This window comes from Venturia canescens, chromosome 3 (genome assembly GCF_019457755.1).
Source record: "Venturia canescens isolate UGA chromosome 3, ASM1945775v1, whole genome shotgun sequence".
Taxonomy (NCBI): Eukaryota; Metazoa; Arthropoda; class Insecta; order Hymenoptera; family Ichneumonidae; genus Venturia; species Venturia canescens.
The window spans coordinates 17,863,759-17,878,575 of NC_057423.1; the positions used below are offsets into that span (position 1 = coordinate 17,863,759).

Genomic DNA, 14,817 nt, shown 5'->3' on the forward strand with positions numbered 1-14,817 from the left:
GTTAGCGCTGGGGGCAGATGACACGGTCGGGCGTTTGGAACAGGGAGCACTTGCTACAGTGAGAGAGATTATATCATGGTAGGTCCCGTGCAAAGTCTCGAAGAGTGGGGATAAGCGAGTGTAGGAGAAATGTCGTACTGCTACGAATTCGAGTGAGCTTTGGGGGCAGATGACACGGTTGGGCATTTGACACAGGGTGCACTTGCGCGGCTGGGGAAGTTGGACGATGGTGAGCTACGCGGGGCAGATGACACGGTGGAAAGTAGCTCCGTGTCGACCTGACACCTTGCCGCGGCGTTACGCCCTAAAGTTCAATCCGTTTCATACCGTCCCAACGTTAATTTTTCTATTACTTTATTCTCTAACCCCCTCTCGATCGACCGGGTGCCGCTACCTTTTGCCTTGCATTACCTGCGACACCGTTCGTTCTGACGTGGGTTATCTTTTGCCTATCACCTCCAGCCCCGCTTGTCGGGTTACTGGCTACCTGTTACCTGCCATGTCAGAGCATCGGTTGTCGTCTATCTACGGTACCTGTGAGATCGCGGGGCGAATCGCTAATCGTTTTCACCCGGCGGATTCGCGCCCGCCGTACGCGAATTTCCATCGTCGCGGCGCAAGACCTAACCGTTGTACGCTCGGACTCGTTAGCGACTTACTTCCCCCCCCGGTTTTGTTTTATATCGCATCCACTCTATTTCTAATATATCTCTCGCTGTATTCTGATCTATTCATCGAGCTTTCGAATAAATTGTGAAACCTTTTCTGAATTACTTGATTTGTGTCGGCTATATTTTTTTTTTGTTGCGTTATGAATTGTTACTCTCTCCCAAGGATCCCCCCCTCTACCTTTTGTACCTCAGCTGAGCTGAGTAGCCGGACCGTCCTCGGTCACTTGTTTCCCTCGTGCTCTCTACATTCTAATTTTGCCGGACGTTACCATCGCGAGATCCGACGAAATTCAAGTCGATTCATTCGGCGGTACTTTGTACCTGGCGCCCAGTCCGTTCTCGCAGCCGGAGAGTAGCGCGAGGCGAGGTGAGTGAGCCGGGAAGGAACGAATCGTACCTCCCCGGGAAAAATTCGTTACAAAGTTTTTGGGGGTAGCACTTTCAATACTTTGATGGAAATATAATCATAATAATGTAATATATATTGTGACGTGACATTTCTGCCCCGCCACTCGTACGATTTGTGTCGACCAGTGGACCGGATTTACGGTCCATTTTTGGACGCCCCTCGACTCACTGGGAGATGTTCGGAACGAGACTCAGCGTCACGTATCTTTAAGTATTAGTTTAGTAACCCGTGTATTACCTTGCTAGCGACATTTACCTGTTTACCTTCTGTTACCTCCGCGTGCAAAGAAGAGAGAGAGAATTTTAGTTTGCCTGTTCCAAGTACTAATGACGTTTATTTTGACAGCTTCGTATGATATTGGAGAGATTTGGTGTTGTCACCCCCCGAAGACCCCTCCACAGCATTATTTTGGTTAAGGCACTCTGATGGTTTGAACCGACCTCGCTCACCAAGATCGTTCCTCTCACACCGTCAACGAGCATCCAATAACATTCTCGAACTTGCGGGCGGCTGAAAGTGCACGCTGGCATAGGCCATACTTTGAACGCCGCCCGTGTCTTTCCCGCTGGAGCAACCCAGAGTTGCACCGCCCGCACTACCGTGGATTCGGGTGTCACAGTCCGTGTGAACCGGCGCCTCGTCAGGTGGGATCTGGGGGAGTTTTCTGGAGGCGAGGTGCTGTTGTACCTGGTGGTTTATTTTGTGGGCCCACCACGTCGCCGTGACGTCCGGAGTCGTGAGGGAGGCCTCCCCTCGTCCGTCCAGAGCTGCCCGCCGGATCCCCAAGAGGAAAGACACCCGGATCGCGGCTATCAAGTCGAGAGGAGTGTTTCGAGTGAGCGATGGAAGAGAGAACCAAAGGTGAGTCGTGATTAATCCGTTCGGGCAAAAGGCGTAACCAAAATTACGTCCCTTACGCGCTCCTCATTTGAAAACCCCGCGCGAAAGCGCGAGCCAGGCGTTCGCGCTCGGGCTCGCGGCTAGCGCGAGAGCGCTGCGACGCCTGGGTCCGGTGGTGGGGACAACACCGAATCGCGAAGACCGCTCGCACGCACAATTAGTCTAATTTCGAACATCGTACCGGTGAGTCAGCGGCCAGGCCGAGTCTAACGAGCCATCCCTCTGTGCAGCGAGCGTGTTCCTCGGTAAGTCCAACTCTTTGTCTCCACCGAATTCACTGATCTAGTCGAGCCCTTTTCGTTTCTCGTATTGTTTCGGAATCTAGTTCCGGTTTCTTATAGATTATGTGGCGTTTTAGTGGGACGCGAGGGCGAAGTATCGAGCGAGATTGCGGCCGATACTTCCCGTGTTTCCAGTCTTTTGATAATGTCGTTTTGAGGGGCTCAGCTTGATCAGTGTTTCGTTATTAATTTGGTCTCAGTTATTTCTTTAAAGTTTCGCGTTAAAGTAGAGTAATTATAGAGTTCGAGTCTTTGTGAAATTGCGTAGTACGCGCTGGAATATTCCACGCGATGACGCCTCTCTCTCTCTCTCCCTGCACGCGCCGAGGCTCTAGCGAGCGCATTACCTCGCGTTTGTTTGCGCTCTGTCTCTCTCGCTCGCGCTGGCGAGCATCGTTTATACGGCGTTTATCAAGAGACTCGGTAGAGTCTCGGGACAAGTACATTGACAACCCTGTCGTCTGCTGGCCCGAGGCTCTCGCCGAGACTATACTTTCTCTGAATAAAACGATTCGCGGTGGTGGGGGTAAAATTGGCATGTGATTTTCTTTAATTGCGAAGCCTATGAGTTATGTACGACTTTGAAAATTGAACCTTCAGCTAATTGAGAAATTCTCTATCGAATGAGCCCAAAATCAGCATCATTGGTGGCGTAATTGCTGAGAAAAAACTTTGCACGGGCTCAAGATTATGCAAAAGTTACCAACACATTCAAAAATTTATGTGTCTGTCCTCTAATAAAAAGTTCATGAGCTCGAAATGTATCGAATTCTTGAAGCCTCTTTATTCGCGCTGTGATTGGTCGCTTGGCTCTTATACACGGGATTCCGAGTTCGAGGTCCCGCTGTCAGTTTGACAGTTGCGTGTATACGCGCATGGTTATACGCTGCTATCAGAATACCGACCAGCAAGCGATTTTCAATCACGCAAGATCGAACGAGTTTCGTTGCTGGTGAACATGAGTAGGTTAGTAGTAGTATACTAAATTATTTTCCCATTTACTCACGTATTCATTTACTAATTTTTTTCTCATATTTGCAGATTGTTCACACAAACGAAGTCGATGTACATTTCATATAAAGGAAAATATTAAAAGCGAGATACAGAAATATCTCGTATTTTCTGTTATTTTATACAAAAAAATTTTATCATTTTTTTAAATTTCTGATAATACAATTTGATTATAGTTGAGAACGATGAAAATTACATTGATTATAACAATAATTGTATCATTTCCCTTCAATTATATAACATTATTTTTTTGAACTTTTAACTTTTAAAATATTTTTTTATTACACACAAAAATTATTATTAAAAATAACGAAAATTCTTGAATCTTTGTTGAAGGCAATGGAATGACTAAAGGCCGCCTATTCCCTCTTCGCTTTCTGGAATAGAAATGTATTATATGTAGAATAGTAATGTATTGTAGAATTATATATATTTCAGTTTTTTTTTTTCATTTTTATGCTTACCTTTTTGGGTGTGCCCGTTATGTCATGCATTCGCTCGCTGTCCATCGGGCTTCTGTCGTCGAGTTTGATTGACGACCCATTGGGCACTTGGAGGTATGGTGTTTTGTCGAAATGCATTCCTCCGGAAGCTTTAATTGGACTCCCGATTTTTATCCCTGACGGCACGTCATCAAAGCTGGATATTCGGATAGCCAACTTCGATTTCCCATCCGTGATCGCTCCAACTCCGTAGGCCGAGTCTCCGTTCTTATGGTTCGTCATTTTAAACGCCATTTTAAGCCACCCTGATATTTCTGTAAAAAAAATTTATATTTGAAACAAATTATTCGTGTTTCAGGCTTTTTTAAGAATAAAAACTGCTTGCAAGAAAAAATTTATTATTTATATATAAAAATCCAAATTTGCAGACTCACTGATCATCCGTCCCTCCATTTCGCCAAGTTCTGCCCATTCGGCAATAGTTGACGTTTTTTCGGCCTCGGTAGTTATTTCGAAGTAACCACGATTTCCGTCAACGGTTGTGTGGTTTTGGATGGAGAGTTCAAAGGGGACGTTTCCTGTATTGTATAGGGGCTTCAATATTTCTTTTGAAACGGCCCCGTTTATATGAATAATCTGAAATTTATGAGAAAAAAAATTAATAAATGGATGCAGGAGTAAAGGGAAAATAATTTTGTGCAACTACTTACCTTGTTCATTTTTACTACGGACGAAATCCGGTCGATTTGGTCCTGCCATGCCAAACATTGTATTCTTCTCCCCGCATTGTTATTCAATACGAATTTGAATAATTTAAATGTGCCCTTCGTTCCTACGATCCTGGGAGCCTGTACAGCATCCACGTACGCTAATAGTTCGCTACCATAAAAAAAAAAAAAATACCAATTATTGGAGCAACGAAAATATGAATCATTTGCATCAGAATCAACATTGAAAAAAAATTTTGTTGGAAAAAATCGATATTTTGTTCGATACTTTGGACTAAACGTTCTTTTTTTTACTAATCCCAAAAATTGTGTCATTGCAGCAAAAAATATTCTAGAAAGTCTCTTTAGAAGCAAATTTTTGTCGTTCCAATCGTAAAGTTTGTTGACAATTCCGTTAGAAACCAAATGTATTGCAAAAATAACGAAAATTTTGAAATTATCCAAAAAATATTTAGTTTACCGTGTTCAACAAAATTTCGACGATTTCTAACAAAATTTAATTTCATCAAGTTTGGTACTTACACGGTGTCATCGGGGTACACTATCTCGTCTATAGTTTCACTGCTGGTGAATTTCACCGGCCCATTTCCTGCACTTGATTTTTCCTTCTTGCTTTCAAGCGAAACTTTCGCTTTATCCACTTTATCCGCTTTATCTGTAATTTTTTTTGGCGGCATCGTTTGGAATAATTTATAATCCGAACAAATTATTCCCGAAAAACGCGAAAGTTTTTTCTTAAAATGTTGAAAAAAAAATCACGTCTCTTTCGTTGAACGGCGTACGGAGTTATGATAAAACGATCAATTTGTAAACAAGAGATACCATGGTAACTCAAAAATAGTTGAGAGATACAATTGACGATGGTGAAATTCACATCGTTGAGATGCAACGAAATTCACTTTTTTCTTCAGCAGCGTTCATAATTATGATTCGATATTTGAATAATCATAATACGATCATCTCTTGTTGGCCAAAAACTCAATCGACACAAAAAATTGCCATGATTTTCAACGGTCAATAAATAATAAATTAAATTATTCAATTTTATGATCTTTCTTTAGGATTTTGTGAAATATTGTGTACACTAAAAAATATAAACTACAAATCAACAATGGTCCCAATTTTGCATTAAAAATTGAAAACATAATGGACCTGGTCGTGTAAATCATGTGGAAGTTGAGAACAACGTGCTTTTGCTGTTGGGGGATAGATGCACCGAATGCATGTGTGTGTGTTGTGCTCCTCCTACCTGACCACAAAAAGCGCCGAATCAGTCGACACTCGCGAATCGAGCTACTCGAACTACGAGGAACATTGATGTTTCGTACGAATGTGCAACAATTTAAAAAACTCGTTACAAGTCTCGTACATAATTATTTAAAGAAAAATGTTTGCAAGAACGTTCGTTTTGCGTTGTCAATCCTTGAAAGAAGCGGTGACGCCGAAGATTATCGAGTCGAAGATACTCCGTCAAATTTTCGCACGAAGGTACCGGCGAAGAGAAAAATGAAGGGCCAGGAAAATAACGAAAAATATATATATAAATATATGTATCCTCCGTTCATCGAATTTTTACAACAGTTGAAAGAGCAGCCTCAAATTCGTCAAAGAACTAATGTCAAATTGACATCATTGATAGGTCGCTTTCCTGGCATAAAACAAATTGGCGAATTTATTTGCTTGAGTCGAAGAAAACATACTGTGACAAAACTTTTTTAATCTACAATTGAGAGGTATGTTTGGATTCAATAAATAAATATTAATAAAAAAATATATTTTCATGTTCTATAGTATCTTCCGCCAATAGCGTTGAATTTCTAACCATGAACTTCAAACAAATTGGTGCGTATATAAATTGATATCATAGGTGTACAATATTCAAATGAATATATATGCCCCATCAATCGTCCGAAGGCTCTGAGACATTTTCATGTATTCGTTAAGAAAGAACAAGAAAGATGACAGAGACGAAATAGGATTTGAAGATTTATAAAATGGGATTCTACAGTGAAGACAAAAACATGGAAGTTTAAAATCTTCAAATTAGCATTCATATCATCTTCGAAAGGTAAAACTTTATTGTCCTTACGAACATTTATACGAATATATAGTTATTTATATAATTAGTATTCAATGAAAAGATTTTTCAAGAATATCCTGCAAGATTTGCACGGATAATTATGTAAAAATAAGTCATGCACTGACCGCAAATTTGCACAAACGCCACAAAAAAAGTCGTATTACGATGAATTACACACCTTATCACCAGATCATCTAAAATTAAAAAAAAAAAAACAAAAAGATTCTATTAGATAATAAGTTTCTTGAGGTAACCCCGTTGAGTTTTTTTTTAATCTTTCTTTTTTGCCCCAGTTAGAATTACATTTTTTCCGTACCGATTTTTAATTCAAAAAGTCGGAAACTTGATCATTTCAAAATGAATTGAAATAATAAAAAATATAACTCGACTCGACATCAAGAAACTGATTAACTAATAGAATCTTTTTGGTTTATTTTTTTTACTTTAGACCAATGATGAGTTACGCAGTTCAGTGCCAATTTTTTTATGACACTCAGAATTGCTAAATCTACGAAAACTCGTGATGAAGCCTCAGCGTCGAAAAATTATTTTTTGTTTAATTTTTTTCCATAAATCGTGGATCATTCATTTCACAATGAATTGAAATGATACAAAATAAAACTCGACTCGACTTCAAGAAACTTATCAACTAATAAAATCTTTTTGGTTTTTTGCTTCCTCATGGAGGAAGCTATATGACGGTGAAATTTTTTTTCTCCAGTTTTCAATGTCAATGTGCTTAAAATGTCCCAAAACATCGAAAAATCGTATCTATGAGGAAGCCAAAATTCAAAATATAGGCTTCCTCGTAGAGAAAGCTTTGAGCATCGTGCATCTTGAGCATCTTGAGGAAGCAATTTGCAAATTTCAATTTGCAGCCTTTTTTTTTACTTTGAACAATAATAAGTTACGCAGTTCACCGCTAATTTTTTTTGAGGCGTCTGCGAAGATTTGCTATCAATTACTCATTTCTGCATAACTATTTATGAAATTTTCCAGAATATTCTATAAATGTCCATTTATTAACTGTGTCTCTTATATCGAATAAACCTTACCCCCCTCTTCTTAATACAGGGACAAAAAAAGGAGCAAATTAATATTTGGGGATTGCTTCTCTGAGATTCCGCAAGATATACGACGCCCCCTTTAATAAAAACTATGTTGCTTTATTTTAGCTTTGCCATATTTTTTAGCATCTTGCGGAATCCTGACAAAGCAATTTGCATATTTCTATTTGGAGTTTTTTTTTTTTGTTAACTTTTAGAGAAACATAATCCTTTAAAAATTCAAAATTCAGGCTGATCGATTCTTTTTAATTTTTATACCAACTTTATTTCATAATCGGTACTGTATGAGGAAATATATAAAATCAGTATGATATCTTATTATTTATAAACATTGAAGCCATTCTACGGGTTTTCAAGAAACTCGAGAATTATCGGAAAGTTTTAAAAATTAAAAATTTAAAAAGTTCATCCAATGTTCTCAAATTCAAATATTAACATTCCTATCCTAATATTTTTTTGGTGAAAAGAAAGGTATGGGAAATTTGTGGCAAATGCAATTATATATTGTTTTTCCTTTACTTTTTCTATTAAAAATAGCTAAAATACGAAAAACTGTTCGGTATTTTCAAGTTTTTTCAAGTGTTGGTTTATCTGATTGAAAAAGGGTAAAATAAGTGATTACTCGACACAATATATTTCTCAACAATTTTCGTCACGTGAAATAACTTTGAATGTATCGATGCAACAAAAATCATATCTTTTAAATCAGTTTAAGACAACGAGACAGTAACCATACGATTTTCACCGCTACCTAGAATAATATAGGGAAGCTGGGGACATAATGGCCCACTTAAGCGATTCCTCATTTTCAAAGTCCCATAACTTTACTAAAAATTCCCGGATACGGATTTCTGACCGGTCTGTCTTGTTAGCGATTCCGACGAGTCTCAGAAAATGGTTCAAGAGCGATTCCGATATCTCAATTATTGTAATTTTGGCAACCGGTCAAAATTAACCGAAACGAGTTGTTGTATGAAAACTGACGAAAATCAATAGTTTGAATTTAAAAATTCGCCAAAAATCGAAAAATTATCAGATCTTTATCAACCAAATCGCATTCTGCCGGGAAACTGATAACAAAAAAATTGAGCATTAAACCGAAGGTCCATATTATCAGGAAAAAAGTTACATTAGTTTTAGTTAAACCACCCATATATGCGAAGAATGGAAAACTATTTTTGTTTCGTTTGAAGACGTGTATAGATGTATTTTTCCCCAGTGATCACGCAGCACTCATAGTTACTGTCGATATCTCGAAAGTTTGTACAGAAAACTTTAAAACACCCCCCGAAAATGAGCTTTGGAATCAGATTTTAAAGTGGTCCGTTGTACCCCGGATGGGTTGTCGTGCCCTAGCCGCCCCGAGCATTCTTATTGTGAAAATCAAGTATTGCTACATATATTTTTCTCCATTTCAGATCGTTCGAGATCACCAATTGGTTAGGGTGATAATATTTATGGTAGTAATGATGATTTGATTTGAAAATTGATGATGATGATAATGATGATGATTATTATTATTTGATATGTGTAAATGACAGAATTTGAGAAATGATCATACAGGTCCGAATGCAATTGTGACGTTCCATAAACATTACATTGCTCACAGTAATTATAATGATAGTAATTCCTACACCGATGATAATTTGATAATAGTAATGAAATGATATGAGAATCAATAATTACCATTGTTACACCATTTCACTCGAAGATTGAAAAATTCATCGTTTATAGAACGTTGTCCTTATAAAAATTTCGAACTTCTGCTGGCAATAAAATATTGTACAAATATATTGCTACACGCATTGACTATTTTACCTTTGTTTCATTCAACTATTTTAATTACATATTCTTTATAAACGCCACTTGGCTTGGTACCGGTCAAGCATCATTTTGAGAATGCATATAGTTATCTAATACCGTTTGAATATTAATAATAAATAAATAAATAAATAACTAATAAAATAAATAATAAAAAATAAATTAAATAATTTTCTATAGTAATTAATTGAACGATACACAACAATGGGAAAACGGAAAACGTTCCATAAACCGGAAGAGGAAGCAGAACTCAAACGCATTAGATTGGAGAAAAAACTTGAAAATCAACGAAGAAGAAGAAATATAAATTCTAAAAATGATCAATCTGGTCGAACACTAGAGATACAGCCTGGAGTGGAATTCAATCAAGAAGTAGTGATACCACGTCAACGCGTTTTTGATGCATTGATAGCACCAACTGACCGCAATATTGAATTGCAACAACGAGTAGAACTGCCAACTAATCTTAACAATGATAGGCATGATCACAGATTGGTTGACACACAGCAGCAGCAATTATTTCGAGTACAACAAAGCGAAGAAGGAAACCGATTTTCTACAGAAATGATTGATAATGTACAAGAACATTATGGTGGTGGCATGACTGAGCTATTCATACACTGTACAGCTGCACATTTCGCATCAGAAAAATTATGCAATATGCGAAATTCATTTCACGATTGCTGCAGTCATGGCAAAGTGTGGCTCGAAAATCTACCAAAAATACCAGCGGAATTACATTGCTTATTCGATGGAACTCACGAAAAATCAAATATATTTTTCGAGCGTATTCGAAACTACAATGCGTCCTTTTCATTCGCCTCATTCAATGCCAATTTAATAAACTTTGAAGGACAACGTCCTGGGCCATACTGCTTCAAGATACAAGGCGAAATTTATTATCAGATAAATACAGCCCTTCATCCGCCGCCCAATGAACTGCCAACCTACGGCCAGTTGTTCATAGTAGATTCCCATGAAGCAGTAAGATCCATACAAAGACAAAACACTTCCCTTGATCCAAGTATATTGGGACTATTGGATCGTATTATGCGTGAAAACAATGTTTTCGCTCAATCATATGAAATGATGGGGGAAGTGTTGCGAGCTCAAGAGACCAATAGATCTGACAACGCACAACCAACTGACGAGTTACAGCTTCTTTTTACTCTGAAACCAGGAATGGATCGACGAAGATTCAACTTTCAACGAAGTAACGAGGTAGCAGCCGTATTTTCAACGACTGCCGATGGAGAGATTCCGGAATCGTACGTTACTGTATGCAATAAAAATGAGCGGACACTACAATCGGTAAGTACGATGGATCCTAATGTTGAACCCTGGGTGTATCCCCTGTTTTACCCATTTGGTACTCGAGGCTGGCATCGAGATCTGAGACAAATAGATAATCCTCAGAAACGAATATCAAGAGAAGCTTACACTAGACACCGGATGGCTATCCGCGAAAATAATCAGGGAAATGTCATTCTTCGGGGAAGGCGTCTTTTTCAACAGTGGGCATCAGATAATTATGTGAAAGTTGAGAAGGATCGCATACAATTTATAAAACAAAATCAAGCAAAATTACGTGCTGAAACATACTCGGGATTAGTAGATTATCTAAATACTACTGCACACGACGCAGATGCACGGGTCGGAAAAATAGTCATCTTACCCTCCACATTTAGTGGCTCACCGCGAAATATGATGCAACACTACCAGGATGCCATGGGAATCGTACGAAAATTCGGAAAACCGGATCTCTTTATTACAATGACTTGCAATCCAAACTGGCGCGAGATAAAAGAAAACCTTCTTCCTGTCCAGCAACCATCTGACAGACCAGATCTCACAGCTCGTGTTTTCGATATGAAGAAAAAACATTTACTCGATTTAATTGTTCGAAAACATTTCTTTGGTGAATCAAGTGCATTCGTATATACAATTGAATCACAGAAGCGTGGTCTGTTGCACATTCATCTATTAGTGACATTAAAGAACAAATTATCAACGCCAGAAAAAGTCAACCGGTGCATCTCTGCTGAAATTCCTGATCCAGATTTAAATCCCGATTTGTATCGGATTGTTATGGGCAATATGATCCATGGACCTTGTGGCGCATGGTGTGAAGTGAACGGGAAATGCTCCAAACGTTTTCCAAAACCATTTCGAAATGAAACCACGATGGATGCGGACGCTTATCCACACTATCGTCGAAGAGATACTGGAGCTTCATACGAACGTCGTGCAGGACACGTCGTCGATAATCAATGGGTCGTACCTTATTGTCCGACGTTGTTACGCATTTTTAATTGCCATATAAATGTAGAAATTGTAACAAGCGTCACGGCTCCAAAGTACTTGTACAAATACATTTTCAAAGGACATGATGCAGCTGCTTTTCAGATAACAAACAGAGAAGACGGGGAAAACGAAGAACGTGTTATTAATCATGATGAAGTTACAGATCACGTTGAAGCTCGTTACGTAGGACCAAACGAAGCAATTTGGCATATTTGTGATAAAAAAATGCAAGAGAAAAGCCATCCTGTGATACGTCTTCCGGTACATTTACCCAACGAGCATAATGTGACAGTTCCGGCAGACATGAACAATGAAGGAGTAAGGAATGCTATGAGTCAGATAGGTATGCTGAACGATTATTTCGCTTTAAATTTGCGTGATGAATTTGCGAGACAATTTATATATCCCGACATTCCATCACATTATGTGTTTAAAAGATTAAAGGTTGATGGACAAACAGTTTGTAAGTGGGAAAAACGGCAGCGCAGACATGAAGCGTTCGGACGTATGTATTCAGTGAGCCCTGCACAAACTGAATTATTTCATCTTCGGTTACTTTTGTTAAAGGTTAAAGGAGCCAAAAGTTTCGACGATTTGAGGACTATTAATGGCCAAGTTTGCGAAACTTTCATTGCGACATGTTTAGCTCTAGGTTTGATCGAAGATGACGACGAGTGGAAGAGAGCCATGGAAGAAGCTGCTATCTGGATGATGCCCGGATTGCTCCGAAGATTATTCGTAAGAATACTGGTTCACTGTCAGCCGATTCATCCGGAGAAACTTTGGGAAGAATTCAAAGAAAAATTATCAGAGGATTATGCAAGACATATTGGCATGCAACGAGCTCAAAGAAAAGCGTATTCCCAAATTGCTCGCATGCTTATAAATGAAGATTCAAATATATCACGATTCCCAACAATGGAGCAAATAGAGATATCGGGCGGTGATGAAAGAGAGACCTCTCCTGCTCAGTTTATAGAAATTGGCATGCAACAATATGAGCAGCTAAATGATACTCAAAAGGGATTCGTTGATGCAGTGCTGAGTGTGATAGACAATAACAACGATGAGCAAACATGTTTCTACATCGACGGGCCAGGGGGATCCGGTAAAACGTTTACCTACTCTACCCTTTCAAATCTTATTAGAGGTAGAAAAAAGCACGTCAGCGCAATGGCGTTCACCGGAATTGCAGCGATATTACTGCCAGAAGGAAAAACAGTACACAAAACGTTCGGACTTCAAGTACCTTTGTACGCAGATTCAACATCGAGCATCAAAGTTCAATCTAAACAGGGTGAGTATCTAAAAAACGTTGATCGTTTTATCTGGGATGAAGCACCTATGGCACCACGCCATGCATTGGAAGCAGCAGACCGAACATTGTGGGACATTATGAATAATGACAAACCGTTTGGCGGAAAAGTCATTGTTCTTGGAGGAGATTTTCGGCAACTCCTTCCTGTTAAAGTGCGAGGTACTCGCAGCGAAATAATAAATCTGTCAATCAAGTATAGTTCATTGTGGTCGCATTTCTCTAAATATGCGTTATTAACTCAGAACATGAGAGTATTACCAAACGAAGTAGAATTTGCAAAATTTTTACTTGACGTTGGTGATGGCATTCTGAATTATGCGAATGATAATCTTGAAATTCCAGAACGTTGCGTGGCGCCTGCGAGCCAAGATATCGTAGAAGACACTTACGGACAATTGGTCAGAGCGAAACGTTTTCAAGATGTAGCAAAACGTGCAATTCTGTCCGCTCGAAATGTCGACGTCGACGAAATAAATTCGAAAGTTATGAATTTATTCGATCAAAATACAGAACGGCTCTACACGAGTGTCGATAGTACCGAAAATTGTGGCGACAACGATCAGATCAATGAAATTATTTTACCTGAGTATCTAAATACATTATCACCACCGAGTTTGCCACCTCATGAACTTCGCTTCAGAAAAAACGGTATTATTATGCTTATAAGAAATTTAAGTATTAACGAAGGATTATGCAACGGTACAAGATTGATGATCTTAGAGCTGGGTAATACAGTATTGCGTTGTGAGATTTTATCAGGTGATAAAAGTGGAGAGATCGTTTTTTTACATCGCATCACTCTTTATTGTGAAAATGATTATCCCTTTATTTTCAAGCGTCGACAATTTCCTGTGAAGGTAGCTTTTGCTATGACCATCAACAAGTCACAAGGACAAACTTTCGATAAAATTAGCGTGGATCTTCGAAGAGATGTGTTCAATCACGGTATGTGGCTTTTTCACGTGTGCGTTCTTGGGAAGCTCTCAAAATTTATATCGGAGTACAACGGGACAGGAATATCGTTAAAAATTATGTGTACAAAGAATTATATCGCTAAAAAATCACTCAAATTTTGCCCATAAAGTTTGATAAGCTGAAACATGACTTCTATTTGAATCATATTATTATGATGTTGATACAAATATGTTGAATGAACAGATAGTTTATGTAAATGATGTTATCTTCATAAAAATAATAATTTACGTATGTGTGCGCAAAATACGAAAAAGCAATCAATCCGCAGAACGATCTGATAACGGACGAAACATTAGCTGTCTCTCTCTGTACCATATGTTACTTATAATAAATGTTCCAATTTGTCTGAAGTCGTGTTTCTTCTTATCGAACTGCTTCAAAATAAGTTGGCTCCAAGACGCTGTCGCGTATCTCGATAAGTTATTATAAATGAAAAGAGCGCTGCAGCGCTACCAGAAAACCGCTCGCGCGCGTTAGCGCGCGTGATGAACCCTAGTATATTAAATTATAACATCATCAAAGGCACTTTGATGCTATCGAGTTTCTGATTGGTTGGATCTGACGACATCCATTTTTAGACGTTGTGATTGGTTGTTAAAATTAGTTGTTGGTGATTGGAAATCTGACGTCAACTTCATAACGTAGCACACGGCGCAGCACAGCTGGTAACAGCAGTCATAAATTCGATCGATATACATATATATATGTACAAACCTCGTGTCAGTTTTTGATCGCATGAACAGAGTTTCTCCATTACGAAGTGCGTGCGGGATAAATAAAAAAATAATTTTCGTCATCTACAGAAGTGC

General features: G+C 38.8%; 2 protein-coding genes across 2 annotated transcripts; one reads left to right on the plus strand and one right to left on the minus strand.

The window, feature by feature from the left end:
* Positions 1-3,592: 3,592 nt before the first annotated feature.
* LOC122407609 (uncharacterized) lies at positions 3,593-4,532 on the minus strand. Its single transcript, XM_043413940.1, has 4 exons — positions 4,426-4,532; positions 4,150-4,351; positions 3,737-4,029; positions 3,593-3,649 (listed from the first exon to the last, which is right to left on the minus strand). Exons 1-4 carry the CDS (start codon positions 4,432-4,434, stop codon positions 3,632-3,634), a joined length of 522 nt encoding a protein of 173 aa, XP_043269875.1. The 5' UTR covers positions 4,435-4,532; the 3' UTR covers positions 3,593-3,631.
* Positions 4,533-9,615: 5,083 nt separating this feature from the next.
* Positions 9,616-14,115, plus strand: LOC122408446 (uncharacterized). Its single transcript, XM_043415239.1, has one exon. The coding sequence runs from the start codon at positions 9,616-9,618 to the stop codon at positions 14,113-14,115; it is 4,500 nt and encodes a 1,499-aa protein (XP_043271174.1).
* Positions 14,116-14,817: the final 702 nt, after the last annotated feature.

What these genes read in the sequence shown, in the direction of transcription:
- LOC122408446 (XM_043415239.1), top strand. Translation starts at nt 9,616, where the DNA reads ATGGGAAAACGGAAAACGTTCCATAAACCGGAAGAGGAAGCAGAACTC.
- LOC122407609 (XM_043413940.1), bottom strand. An exon ending in AATGGAGGGACGGATGATCA is followed by an intron (nt 4,030 to 4,149) that starts GTGAGTCTGCAA and finishes TTTTTTTTACAG; the next exon opens with AAATATCAGGGTGGCTTAAA.